The sequence below is a fragment of the Leptidea sinapis genome, chromosome 6 (genome assembly GCF_905404315.1).
Source record: "Leptidea sinapis chromosome 6, ilLepSina1.1, whole genome shotgun sequence".
Classification (NCBI taxonomy): domain Eukaryota; kingdom Metazoa; phylum Arthropoda; class Insecta; order Lepidoptera; family Pieridae; genus Leptidea; species Leptidea sinapis.
The window spans coordinates 12,380,873-12,395,291 of NC_066270.1; the positions used below are offsets into that span (position 1 = coordinate 12,380,873).

At 33.3% G+C, this 14,419-nt stretch overlaps 1 protein-coding gene across 1 annotated transcript in view; it reads right to left on the reverse strand.

Moving 5' to 3' along the window:
- Nucleotides 1-13,367, reverse strand: part of LOC126965052 (lachesin-like) — a 48,108-nt gene extending 34,741 nt beyond the window's left edge. The window contains exon 1 of the mRNA XM_050808496.1: nt 13,118-13,367. Coding sequence (XP_050664453.1) covers nt 13,118-13,214 — 97 coding nt within the window. The 5' untranslated portion in view covers nt 13,215-13,367. The remainder of the gene's footprint in view (nt 1-13,117) is intronic.
- Nucleotides 13,368-14,419: the final 1,052 nt, after the last annotated feature.

Genomic DNA, 14,419 nt, shown 5'->3' on the forward strand with positions numbered 1-14,419 from the left:
TTAGTTTGATACAATCGTATCGACATAGGTGGTATATTTGGTAGGTGGTATATGGCAAACAACTGTATTTAGCTGAGTAACTTCGGCACCAATACTCATTATACCTGCAACAATTTCCTCATTCACATCCATTTTGTTTTCCAAACAATTTGACGATTTCAATACAAATTTAGAGCCACACATTTGGCACTTCAAATAAAAAGTTGAAATAAGCCCAGTCCTTTTTTCCTTTAAAAGTTCAACAGTGCTTAAATTGCAATTAAATATAGAACTGTGGTTTCCGATTTCTTGAAGCTGTTTCATAAAATAGCCTTATTCTATAACCCCTCTTCCTGAAACTTGGAACGGTTCGGTTTCTTCATTGTTTGTGCTCTAAAAGCAAAAAAAAGATATGAGTACTTTATTTTTTATATATTATCAATATAAAAAGAACTAACAAAAGACGTTTCCAAATTGATTTCTTCAGAAGTACTACTATGCGCTTGTTCATATCTTTCCCGATGTTCTTCGAGTTTATAACGAGTATCGCAGCTACCTCCATGAATCCTGTGTAAAATATCCTACAACTATAAACTCTAATCACAATTACATTAAACATGTATTTACTATAATCAAATATTAACCTCTGTTTTAAGTTAAATCTATTTGCGCGCATACTTTTACGAGAGCATTTCCCAAAGGTTTTCAGCTTTGGCATATAAAACAATAATTCAAATGTAAAATATTATACACTTTATATCTAAAAATTCTACTAATAGTCATTAGTCACTGAAGTCAACCTTTTGGTCACTTCATTATCCTTTACTCCCAAGATCTAACAGGTATAAAATTCATTATTGGGTGACCCATATTAATTTCATCTTGGATTCATCAACTTGGATTTTGACCCGATAATCTTTATTGCTGTCCCCAAAAACCATGAGAATGACACCCATGAAGAGAAGTTGGTAAATTTCAGAGGCGCCATCTTGGGTATCGTTTTGGACCCTGACCCCGAAAACCATGAAAATGACACCCATGAAGAGAAGTTGGTAAATTTAATAGCCGCCATCTTGGATCTCGTTTCTGACCCGATATTCGATATTTTTGACCCCGAAAACCATGAAAATGACACCCATGAAGAGAAGTTGGTAAATTTCATAGGCGCCATCTTGGATTTCGTTTTAGACCCGATATTCGTTATTGCTGACCCCGAAAACCATGAAAATGACACCCACGAAGAGAAGTTGGTAAATTTCAGAGGCGCCATCTTGGGTATCGTTTTGGACCCTGACCCCGAAAACCATGAAAATGACACCCATGAAGAGAAGTTGGTAAATTTAATAGCCGCCATCTTGGATCTCGTTTCTGACCCGATATTCGATATTTTTGACCCCGAAAACCATGAAAATGACACCCATGAAGAGAAGTTGGTAAATTTCATAGGCGCCATCTTGGATTTCGTTTTAGACCCGATATTCGTTATTGCTAACCCCAAAATCCATGAAAATGACACCCATGAAGAGAAGTTGGTAAATTTCATAGCCGCCATCTTGGATTTCTTTTAAGACCCGATATTAGTTATTGTCTACCCCGAAAACCATGAAATTGACACCCATTAAGAGAAGTTGGCAAATTTCATAGGCGCCATCTTGGATTTCGATTTAGACCTTATAATTATTTAGAGATGAACATAAAAATCAAAAAATACAGAAACATATTTTTTTGAAAATCTTACCTTGTCAAGTTGCCACTGCGTACAAAATACGTAAAGTATCAAAGACAGTATTGCAGAGCTTATAAAAAGTATTTATCTTCGTACAGCGATCTTTCCTAGCACGAGCTGCTGCTTACAACCGACACAGTGTACACTCACGACCACGCCCGAGCGCGGGCTGGCATTGTATCAATAAATACTTCTATTTCTATGCAAAGTGTTCAGACTGACAAAATAAAATAACGCTTATTACGACACGTTAAAACTCATGCTTATCAGAAAAAATATGCGAATTTTAGACGATTCGTTTATTTTTTTCTGAGAAATATTAATGAATTTGTTATGAATAATTATTCATAGCATATTCATTAATATTTCTCTGGTGCTTTTGAAAATATAACATCTGCGTTCCTTACGTATTTTTTAAAAGACAAAACTATGTAAGTAGCAGCAGAAAACTGATCCTGAATGAAGCCCCATTTCGTCAATTTTGTGTGAAGAGGTCGTCGGATAAACGTTTTTACGACATAAATGATCAGAATTTCAAACCAAAAATACCTCGCTATTTGAAGATAAAGACGTAATCAATTAGTCGCAATTTTTAGTTTTGTTAGGTTTTGTTTCATTTCATCACAAACTCAACCGAAAAATAGCTTATTTTTGTCGGATTCTTAAAGGCGTCCTTAATCGGCTTGTTTTTGTGCTACACTGTTATGTAAGGTGACACGGAGTCCTTATTTTTTTACTAGTCCGTGACTACATATTATACTACTAGCTAGTGGTAGACTAGAATTCATAAGATAGGAGCAAATATCTCCTATTTAGACAAAGCCTATAATAAGACAATCAATCAGTTAAATAATTCATTCATCCAAGAATAATAATAACCAAAGCACAACAACTATTTAAGTTTCACATTATATCGCACTACTAATCGCTCTCATTAACAATTAATCATTATGTTAATGAAGGTAAACCAATTAGACAGGTTGAACGGTGATATTATGGTTTACATTGTTAAAATGTTCTAACAGCTGAAGTTCCGGCGCTGTCGTTGACAAATTACGAACGTCTAGCGAGTAGCGGTATACTGACGAACTCTATAGTGACGCTACTAATTGACTTCATGTCAAATATAACCGCTAGTCGCAACCTATTCCAAATATAGGCGTGATTTTCATATTTACACCAGTCCGATGTCAACAACAAACATGGAACCTTCAGTTAATATTCTTGAGAATAAAGTTTTATCCTTTTTTAAACTGATTTTTAAAATACTGTTGCCTCTCAATATATTCTTGATAATGTTATGTATTTACATAAGCACATAAGTGAATTTGCTACAAACTGTTATAACCATAATGTTAACACCAGGAAGAATCATAAACTTATAATGCCTACTACTACTCGACTAAGTCGAGTTAGTAAGTCTTTTGTAAGGCGTTGTATATGCTTTTACAACCAGCTCCCAGATAATGTTCAAAACAAATGTATTACGAAAATCAAAAGAATTGTTAAAAAACGTTTGTGTGGTAAAGGTTACTATAGCATAAATTACTTTCATAATAATACCACTGATTGGGAAGTGAGCGACCGCCCACGGCTTATTTTATCTTAAATATTCATGCTTTTCCAATTCAATCCAAGAATCCCCCAATATGGTTTACCTGATTAGCAAATAAATTTAGTTTATCAAATAGTATTTAATTATAACCCTTTTATTATAAAAACAAGCAACTTTATATAAATCCAACTCCGCTAAGGCATGTTTTAAAATAGGAAAAATAAGTGGAAATAAGAAGCAGCAAAAATGAAAAATAGCCTTGTTTTGAGTTTATCTCCAAGTACTTTCCAAGTAGCTTTCATGTAGGTACATCAATCAGTTACATTTTATTAAACTACTAGCTGACCCGACAGATGTTGTTCTGTACATAATAAGTAATATACTGTTTTTAATGATTTGTTTTTTTATGGAATAGGAGGACAAACGAGCGCACGGGTCACCTGGTGTTAAGTGATCACCGCCACCCACAATCTCTTGCAACACCACAGGAATCACAGGAGCGGTGCCGGTTTATTTTAATTTGTCACTAATATTTCATATCATCAAGAGTTATTTCGTAAAATATGCTCCCTGTTATTAAAATGAAATTTCTCACAGCAGATCAGTCAAACTGTGCGTCAAATAAAAAAAATCGAGGGTCTCAAATCAAAATAAAAACTAAATTACACTCTATGAAGTAATCCAAATTAATATCCGTTCATTAGTTAAGGAGTTCACTGGGAACAAACATCGGAACACTAGATTGATTATTATGTATTAAGATTAAGATAATTTAATTATTATGATTAGTTTTAATCAAAGCAATTGAATGGAAGGAAATAAACTTTAAATATTTCATAATATTATAAAATAGAAAGGAAAATCGAAGATTATTTAAAATAAGCTAAGGTATTTATTTTCGCGGAGCACCAACATTGAATATAATAATATTTTTGAGAGGGTTGTTTCAAGAACAGATCTCACGTAAAACGTCGCAATTTCAAGTTTCAAATGCAAACGTGAAATAAAATAAACAGCGACTCCAGAGAGATAAGTAAGCATAGACGGTGACTGGAGAAAAGTTTATACTCGAAACTTTAATGTTGTTTCAGTTTTGTGTATGTACTCGTAGCTCATAGCATGTTGATGTATCTTTGAAAGATTTTTGCGAAACGTTTTATTAATAACTATGTTAAGAACTTTTCAAAAAAGCAGTGTTTCTCTAATCTGAATTAGTTTTGAAACTAGCTTATGTTACAATCTCACTCCACTATTTTGAAATGAAAACAATTATTATAACACCTTAATATATTGTAGAGACTAGTTGACACTAGTCGTACACTAGCCGTGTTATGAATAAACACGGAGCAAAGTTATTCCAAATTTAAAACTTTTTCGTCTTTACTTGGTATAAGGTTATACCTGAGAATAAACCATTATTTTGCAATTAGAGCACCGACACGGAACGCCGTAGTCGTGGGTTCGAGTCCCGCATCGTTCATAAAATTTTGTTTTAAAAATTTTATTTGAATATTCATAATGTTGGTTGAGGGCAGCGCAGGGACCGATCGTCGTGAAGATCTCTGGGGGAGGCCTTTGTCCAGCAGTGGTCGTCTTCCTGCTGATGATGATGATGGGATTATGATGCAAAATGTTTTCAAATAGACATTTTTTGTGACGTATTTGGGCGTATAAGGTTCAATTCAATTCGATTTTTGTGATATGGCGTGTGGCTGCACCGCACCAGTCGAGCGCAAATTATTTCGCCAATGTCGAGTGGAATTGAAGAAACACGTTGACGTATAAGGTTTTCCGCATTTATTTGCAAGCCTGCTTGACATTCAGAAAACTTCAGAACTATCACTGTAATAACAGTTATATTGTCAGCGATATGTTGAACATTTTCCATATGATTGGTTAATTCTGAGGTATAACTTTATGCCCAAGCTGGGTATTTGTAAGGTAATTTATCTTTATCTTACACTATCTGTTACTACAGAATTTAAATAAAAGAAATAATGTTTCAACTTAAAAACTAATATTTTTAGTTTTTGAATGTAAGTTAGGAACACTTTGAGTATCTTGGAAACTCTGCATTTATTTCTATGTATATATATGTAGTATCGCAATTTATTGGATAGGATACTAAATGTTTATTAAGATGTTATAATTAAGGAATCAAGGGGCGGTTAAATTAAAGTGAGTATATTTATTTGAAAAAATTGACAGAGTTAAAGGACAGAGGTCTGTCGTACATCGAAGTTAAGTAGGAACTGCCCGCTTGAGTCCCATGACCTGTCACACGGAGTTTCCGGCGCCTTAGCTGCTCTCTGAGCTGTGGGACTCTCAGTTGCGGAAGTTGGTCATCTTCCAAATCCGCCGCGGCAACACCTCTAACAACCTGGTCAATTACGTCTTCCATGGCTTACTAACTCGCGCACTTATACGAAACTTTCACACAACACCGACGCGTCTATTACACATCTTTAATTTTCCAATTTTCCGTAATCCCGGACGAGCCCCCAAATGTAGTATCGCAATTTATTGGATAGGATACTAAATGTTTATTAAGATGTTATAATTAAGGAATCACGGGGCGGTTAAATAAAAGTGAGTATATTTATTAGAAAAAATTGACATAGTTAAAGGACAGAGGTCTGTCGTACATCGAAGTTAAGTAGGAACTGCCCGCTTGATACAATTATATCTTACTTACTACCTGGGTTCTCACCCCCGCATCAGTCATACTTCGTTCTTACACTCTCAGTACTTATAATGTACATTTTTGCCACGAGACAAAACTATACTTACGTTCCCAAGCTTTCTAAAATATCTTAACTAAACATCTGTTATTTGGGAATTTTTCTCAATCCCTTTATTTACAACCTTTTGAAAACAGTACTTACTGCAACACTTTGTACTTAACAAAGGTGCAATTAAACAATAAAATAGAAAACTAAAATCTAAAAATGACCATCCCACATATATATATATATGTATATAGATATTGGGGTTATAACAATGGACTATTCTAATAGAACAAATTCCAGGACTGCAAAAAAAATAACTATATTATTTTTTGCGAGACCTAAAAAGGCTTACATAATTGAATAACCGAGATTCAAGTGAATTTAGGAGATTTTTGTAAATATAATAAATATTAATAATAAGATGTTGAATAACTTGAATGTACTGCTAGGTTGCAACTCTAAGGAGAAATATTAAGAGAGCACATTATCAACTTCCACAAATATTATAATATAATGCAATATTAAACCGCTACGTAAAATTGTTCGTAGCACGTCAAACCAAACGCCGATTGAGCTTTAGCAATATTAAAACTGTCATTTGCAAATGATTAGTAACATGGCGGAAGTATCGTGTTTTTTGTTGGACTCATCAAGACATTATTGTTATTAATAATAAGTATTAATTTGATTTACACACACAAATATACATTACAATACACAAATTAAATTGCCCCAAACTAGGCATAGCCTATGCTATGGGTACAAGACAACGATATATTTAATACAATATGCTTACTTAACTAACATAACTACATATAATAATCCATGACTCGGAAACAAACATCCATATTCATCATATAAAAGATTGCTCCTACCGGGATTCGAACCAGGGACCTCTAGTTTAGAAGTGAGGGTCACTAACCATTCGGCTATATACGACCCATATAGCTATTGAATGGTTAATAACGTTATATTTAGTATTGCTGTCATATCTAGTCTGGCGCACCCCCGTATCAGCTCGAAACATTTGACCGCGTGCAACTCAGAGTTGATTGAATTGTCCGGGACCCAGTACTCTGTGAACGGCGGAATCAATTGGTGTTGCGTAGAGACATCGCTTCATAGTGTGTCTTCTACCGCATTTATCACGTGGAGTGTTCCAAAGAGCTGTTTCACTTGATGAAGTTTTTGAGAAACTTCCATCAAAGTTCAACCAAGCTGTGGAGTTAGCTTACTTGTGCGGTGTTTTCAGGATCATACGAGTACCTTCAAAAAAGTGTGTTTACTTTTCTAAAGGGCCTGCAACGCTCCTGTGATTCCTCTGGTGTAGCAGGAGAATGTGGGCGCTGGTTATCACTACACATTAGGTGACTCGTACAATAGTTAGACTACTCTTCCATAAAAAATCATTTCAAAAATTTTCACTTACAACCTGACAACGTTCAACCACAGAAATAAAAAATCAATGGACATCATAATTTTAATCCAGATTTATGGCTATGAGCGGTTTCGCACTACGTCCGATCCGAATCCTATGCGTACCCGTGAAAACTCGTTCCGAAGTAGTGGTATAATTATTTCTATGGTAGTTTACGTACTAGATCCGGCTTCCGTCATCCGATTTCTTTCTGTCAACCGTTAGAAATAGTTAATACTAACGGTCGTCATCGCGTGATAATTTGATGTTCTGACTAACATTTACTATGCAAGCATTAAACATTAACGTAAGATTTTTTTTTAAATATATCGTGTAGTACTTTGAAAGAATCCAGTTTTATAGTGCTTGAAATACTAGAGGTAATATATATACCAAAACTAAAATCTTACGCTTATCAATTGTATAAACATATATATGACTGTTCTTACCAAGCACACTCACAAACACATACACACACATCCATACACGCACGTACTTCCATAAACAAACACACGCGAATTTCTTTTATTTTTATTTTGTACTAATATAGGGGAAGAGACTGGACCTCACGACACAGGGAATCCTAGTGTGAGGCCAGAATACTTGTAAAATTAAGGTAACCTACTTTGTACCAATGTATACTTTGTAACAAATATTTTTCTAACAACTATGTAGCTTATATTGTACCCCAATAAATTATTCTATTCTATAATCTATATAAATATCAAAAGTAATAACAGCGTTTATGAAAACTCGTTTCTTGTGTCTATGTTTAATTTTAGAGTGCCTAGATGCTCACGTAACTCTGTGAACTTATTTGAAAAGCAGAACGCAGAACTAATCTGGGGAACAATTGCATGTGTTGCGATTATGTTAAATTACATATACTTAGATAATATATACAGAGACTCGTTGCCAAAGATTCGCAAAAATATAAATGAAATATTAGGTAAAAATAAATAATTAATATTCATGATTTGATAAGTATTGATCTCTGATCGTAATCTAGTAATCTACAAACAATTCCAGAATTGTTAGTAGATTTTGTGTATTTATTAAGATCATAGTAATGTAGTTTTATTTCATAGATATTTTCGCATGCGCAAGGTGAATAGCCTTACATGCAAAAAAACAAATGCATTTAGCAATAAGAACTTTGTAAAATAGCATACTAATTACTGTAATTTTGTAATTATCACTGGTAAATCTTAATGAATAAATATTTTTTAAAATACGTAGGTCACACTAAAAGTTTTGCGTAACTACAGAAAACAACATGTTATAACCAAAATATTATGCTTATTGCTTTTTAAAATACTTTCCTTTACATTTTAAACATTTATTCATGTGATCGAACCATTATTTAAAACAGGTGGACAGATCTGACGGCATGTTTTCTACGTGCTGATTGAACGCTATCACTGCCTTTTCGGAATTGGTAAAAGTGAAACCTCTCATCAAATCATTGATTTTCGGAAGATGTAAATGACTTAGTTTTGTTGGCCGTGTGTGAAGAAGCGTTGTCGTGATGTAGGAGAACGCGGGTTTTTGGTTGTCTTTCGCGAACTTTGTTTAACTCTGGTAAACAAATGGTAGAATACCACTCGTCACTCTTTTGATCTTCAAATGGAATTGTGCAGATGGGAAAGTAACGTAGCTGAGTAAAAAAATGCGATCTTTTTTTACCAACATTTCTCGCCTGCCTCACTTTTGTTGGCCTGTTCTCATTTACAAACACCCATTTACAAGATTGCTGTTTTTTCTGGTTCAAAACCATAAATCCACGTTTTCAGCATCAGTGAGCAACATTCCACGCGAGCCCTCTTCTGCTCCGCTGTCAGTTCATGAGGGATCCAACGAAAACAATGTTTCCAAACTTTCAATTCTTCGTGTAAATTTTTCTGAATTTGGCTCATACCAATCCCTAATAGTCCTAGAATTGTCTCATAGGTAATCCGCAGGTTTTTTTTTTTCAATTAGTCGCTTAAAAGTAGCCACTTCACGAAATTCGTCATGTAAAGAAACCCGACCTCTCTCAAATTCAGCAAACAATCGCCTCACGGTACTCAAGCAACGTGCTTCTCTCCCAAAAGCATTTTGAAGTCGAGCGGCACAGCCTTGCCTTTTTTTTATGACAATAAGGGACGAGACGAGCAAGACGTTCAGCTGATGTTAATTGATACGCCCTTCCCATTATAATACATTGCCACTCAGGATTCTACAACAACCCAAAAAATCTGAACGGCAATACAATTAGGGTCCTCGCCGAAGTTAAGTCTCATTTACCCACTAATTTCACTATCTACGGCGCCCTTCAGACCGAAACGGGTGCCTTTGGTTACCACACTCATAATCTAGCCGGCATCCTATGCAAAGGAGCCTCCCACTCGTGAACATATTAATATTGTCTTATTAATTTTTCGTAGCATAGTTTTCTTAATATAAGCAATATGTACAGTAATTATTTATTATTTGTCAATTATGATTAATAAGAACAATTATTTATTGTATAAAACTCGGTTACATAAATACTCTATTATCTCCAAGTTTTCTTACGTATTATACAAAAAAAAGCAATATTAAACCAAATATTTTGAAAGATATCTATCTAAAAAACTTTATTAAAGAAAAAGGAAATGTCTCCGTCTTACCTGCTAACCATCCTCCAATAAAAATCAAACCTTGAGTATAGCTAAGCTCTCTTACTACAATAGGAATCTTATAATTTCTAATAAAATTAATTACTGCCATTTCAAGTTAAGACAAAAATCGTTTGAAACAATATGAAAACTAAATATGAATAATACTCTGTACCATCGCTTCGGAAAAGTTGAGCTTAATTTATATGTTATTTAATAGTTAAATGCAAATTGGAGCAAAGTACACGTTAAACAGTTACATCGTCTTACAGTATGAATAATTTAAAAAAACAGACTTTAAGTATAAAAAAAAATATGTTTTTTTTAAACATTATTAATTTATTTTATTTTATACTTTTAAATGTCATTAATCAGCCTAAATATAAGACTTCGTTGCTTTTTATTGTCATAATATTATAAAAGTAATTTTTTAGGTAGCTATTGGGTACGAAAGGTTCCGCGTGCCTTAAACAAGATAGATCCCCTATTTCACGTTCTTATGAGACACTGAAATATCGTGAAGAACGTTTGTTAGATATGATTGACAGGTAGCCTAAGACCCACTTTTTGGCAAACGGGTTAATTATAATAATATATAATGAAACTAAATGGAAACTTCTAAAAAAGCCGTACACAAAATATAATAACATCATTCTAAAGGGCCTGCAACGCTCCTGTGATTCCTCTGGTGTAGCAGGAGAATGTGGGCGCTGGTTATCACTACACATTAGGTGACTCGTACAATAGTTAGACTACTCTTCCATAAAAAATCATTTCAAAAATTTTCACTTACAACCTGACAACGTTCAACCACAGAAATAAAAAATCAATGGACATCATAATTTTAATCCAGATTTATGGCTATGAGCGGTTTCGCACTACGTCCGATCCGGTCCGATTATATATACTTAGATAATATATTCAGAGACTCGTTGCCAAAGTTTCGCAAAAATATAAATGAAATATTAGGTAAAAATAAATAATTAATATTCATGATTTGATAAGTATTGATCTCGATCATAATCTAGTAATCTACTAAAAAATCGAGAATTGTTAGTAGATTTTGTGTATTTATTAAGATCATAGATTTGAGGTTTAATTCATAGATGTTTTACACATGGCAGAAATAGGTGCCTTTGGTTACCACACTCATAATCTAGCCGGCATCCTATGCAAAGGAGCCTCCCACTCGTGAACATATTAATATTGTCTTATTAATTTTTCGTAGCATAGTTTTCTTAATATAAGCAATATGTACAGTAATTATTTATTATTTTTCAATTATGATTAATAAGAACAATTATTTATTGTATAAAACTCGGTTACATAAATACTTTATTATCCCCAAGTTTTCTTACGTATTATACAAAAAAATAGCAATATTAAACCAAATATTTTGAAAGATATCTATCTAAAAAACTTTATTAAAGAAAAAGCAAATGTCTCCGTCTTACCTCCTAACCATCCTCCAATAAAAATCAAACCTTGAGAACAGCTAAGCTCTCTAACTTCGATAGGAATCTTAAAATTTCTAATAAAATTAATTACTGCCATTTCAAGTAAAGACAAAAATCGTTCAATGATGCAGAACAATATGAAAACTGAATATTATTAATACTCTGTACCATCGCTTTGGAAAAGTTGAGCTTTATTTATATGTTATTTAATAGTTAAATGCAAATTGGAGCAAAGTACCTACACATCAAACATTTACTTCGTCTTACAGTATGAATAATTAAAATAAAAAAATACGTTTAAAAAAACAGACTTATAAAAAATAATATGTTTTTTTTTAAACGTAATTAATTTATTTTATTTTATACTTTTAAATGTCATTAATCAGCCAAAATATAAGACTTCATTGCTTTTTATTGTCATAATATTATAAAAGTAATTTTTTAGGTAGCTATTGGGTACGAAAGGTTCCGCGTGCCTTAAACAAGATAGATCCCCTATTTCACGTTCTTATGAGACACTGAAATATCGTGAAGAACGTTTGTTAGATATGATTGACAAGTAGCCTAAGACCCACTTTTTGGCAAACGGGTTAATTATAATAATATATAATGAAACTAAATGGAAACTTCTAAAAAAGCCGTACACAAAATATAATAACATCATTCACGTAAACAAAAATATTCGTAACTACTGCGCAAAACTATGTACAATTTTTATGGGACCAAATGGCAAACATTCCACATAAAACGAAAGAAGAATCACGAAAATCAGATCATAAATCTCAGCTTAATCGGTGTACATACATAAATAAAATACCAACCGAATTGAGAACCTCCTCCTTTTCGAAGTCATTTAAAAATTAAATCAAACTTTAAGTTGAAAAAGTGATTTATTTCGGAGAGTATTTTTTTAAGGTTTACTAAAATTAACATAGTATTGAATAGGATCGAGCTATGTTGAACTAATATAAAATACTTTCATATTTACTATTTCCAGTAATAAGGGCTTTACTTTGGCCTTTGTTTCATAGAGAGTAAGATTTAACAAATCTTTTTAAACGACTTGAAAACAGAAGATATTTCGATGTGATTGTTAACATATACCACTTATTTTTCTGTCAAAAACTCATTAATTCCTTTTTGAGAAATAGGTTTATCTATAGGATGGATTGTTATGTTTTTAAAGTGATAACCCTCACTTCTAGGATAAATACACAAATATTTTTTTTTTGAAAAACAAAATTTTATTTGTTGTCTTGAGAATTGAAGAAAGCATACAAGATTTTATAACGATACGTCACTCGAACGGTTAGCTCAGTTGGTTAGAGCACCGGCACGGAACGCCGGAGATCGTGGGTTCGAGTCCCGCATCGTTCATAAAATTTTGTTTTTCAAATTTTATTTGTGTATTGAATGATTCTTTGTTATATTGTATGAGAATTCGGGTTATTATTACCTTTACATATAAATCACTAAACCACTATCTTGATGTTGATAAATCTATGATTAAACTTCGAGTATCATTAAAGATTTACTAATTTTGATCAGATTTTACTAAGGCTCAATATTATATTTGAATATTGGTATATGTTCTAATATGTTTATATATACTTACAACTTGTAGCCTGTATGTAATCACTCATTAACCAATCCAGAATAAAAACAGTTAGCAACAATTGTCCGTATTTTCCTAAACCATTAAAACGATCCATCTTTGTTTACAATTCTAAGTCTCTTTCAGTCCTAGTCGGGAAGTTTCATGCACAATTTTCAACGATAACAACAAAACATCTTCTATTAAAACAAAGTTGCAAATGAGCAACATTTGAAAATATTTAAATCACAACACATTATAAGAGCACCGTAGATCACGGTGGACGCACGCGAAAAAGTGATTAAGTCGCTATTGCTTACAATATTTCGTTATCGAGAAAAGTTTGAGAAATTGAATCCGCCACAAGAAAAGCGACCGTTCCAATTGAAGGCTCTACGCACACTGAATAAAGGACAAGGGTGCAAGTGAAATTATGAAACTGCACCGGCGCGCGTAAACCACCTCCCCTTTGTGTAAAGCCTTCTCTTTCACGGAGGCCGCTATCATTGCTTACAATAATATTATTGTAAGGAACTTGCTGTGATATTCAATACATAAAAATTTATCTTTCACATTGTACGCACGGACTAGTAAAAAAATAAGGACTCCGTGTTACCTTACATAACAGTGTAGCACTAAAGCAAGCCGATTAATGTGTAAATACATAGCCCCACGCACACACTTATACTACTACAAGCCGATAGGCGGCAATTATGAGAATTGTCATCGTCTGTGACAGATCAGTTTGCGTCTCAATATAATATTTTAAAAATGCCGTCGTGCGTTGTGAAAAAGTGTAAAAACGATACTGTATAAGTATTTGTGGCCATATATGATTATTTAAGGGAGAAAAAATTGTGTAACTAGTATCCTTCGTAACAGCACACACACTAGCATAACGGTGCTTCACTTGCTAATATCACGGCGCGGAGTCCTTCTTTTTTTACTCGTCCGTGGTCGTACGTTACGATTTCTGTATGATATTGTTTCGCTTATTTAAAATACTTGTACATTATTACTTGTAATCCGATACAGTAACAATTTATTTATTATTACAACATAAAATATTTTAAGCTTATTGTCAACTAGAACATAATATAGAGGTATTTGTATCACGCAAACGATAGCAGGGTCCATCTCTATTCCGTGTTGAAATTTGTATATTATGTATTATATGTTTTTATATATTATGCTACGGTAAATTTATGCTTTGCCTAGACATTGAAAGACAGCGTATGTAAAAGACGAAAAATTTTATACCTACTATAATATATTAGGCTATAAAGACCAGGGTCGATAATTTTTGGAACCCATTGGAAATGG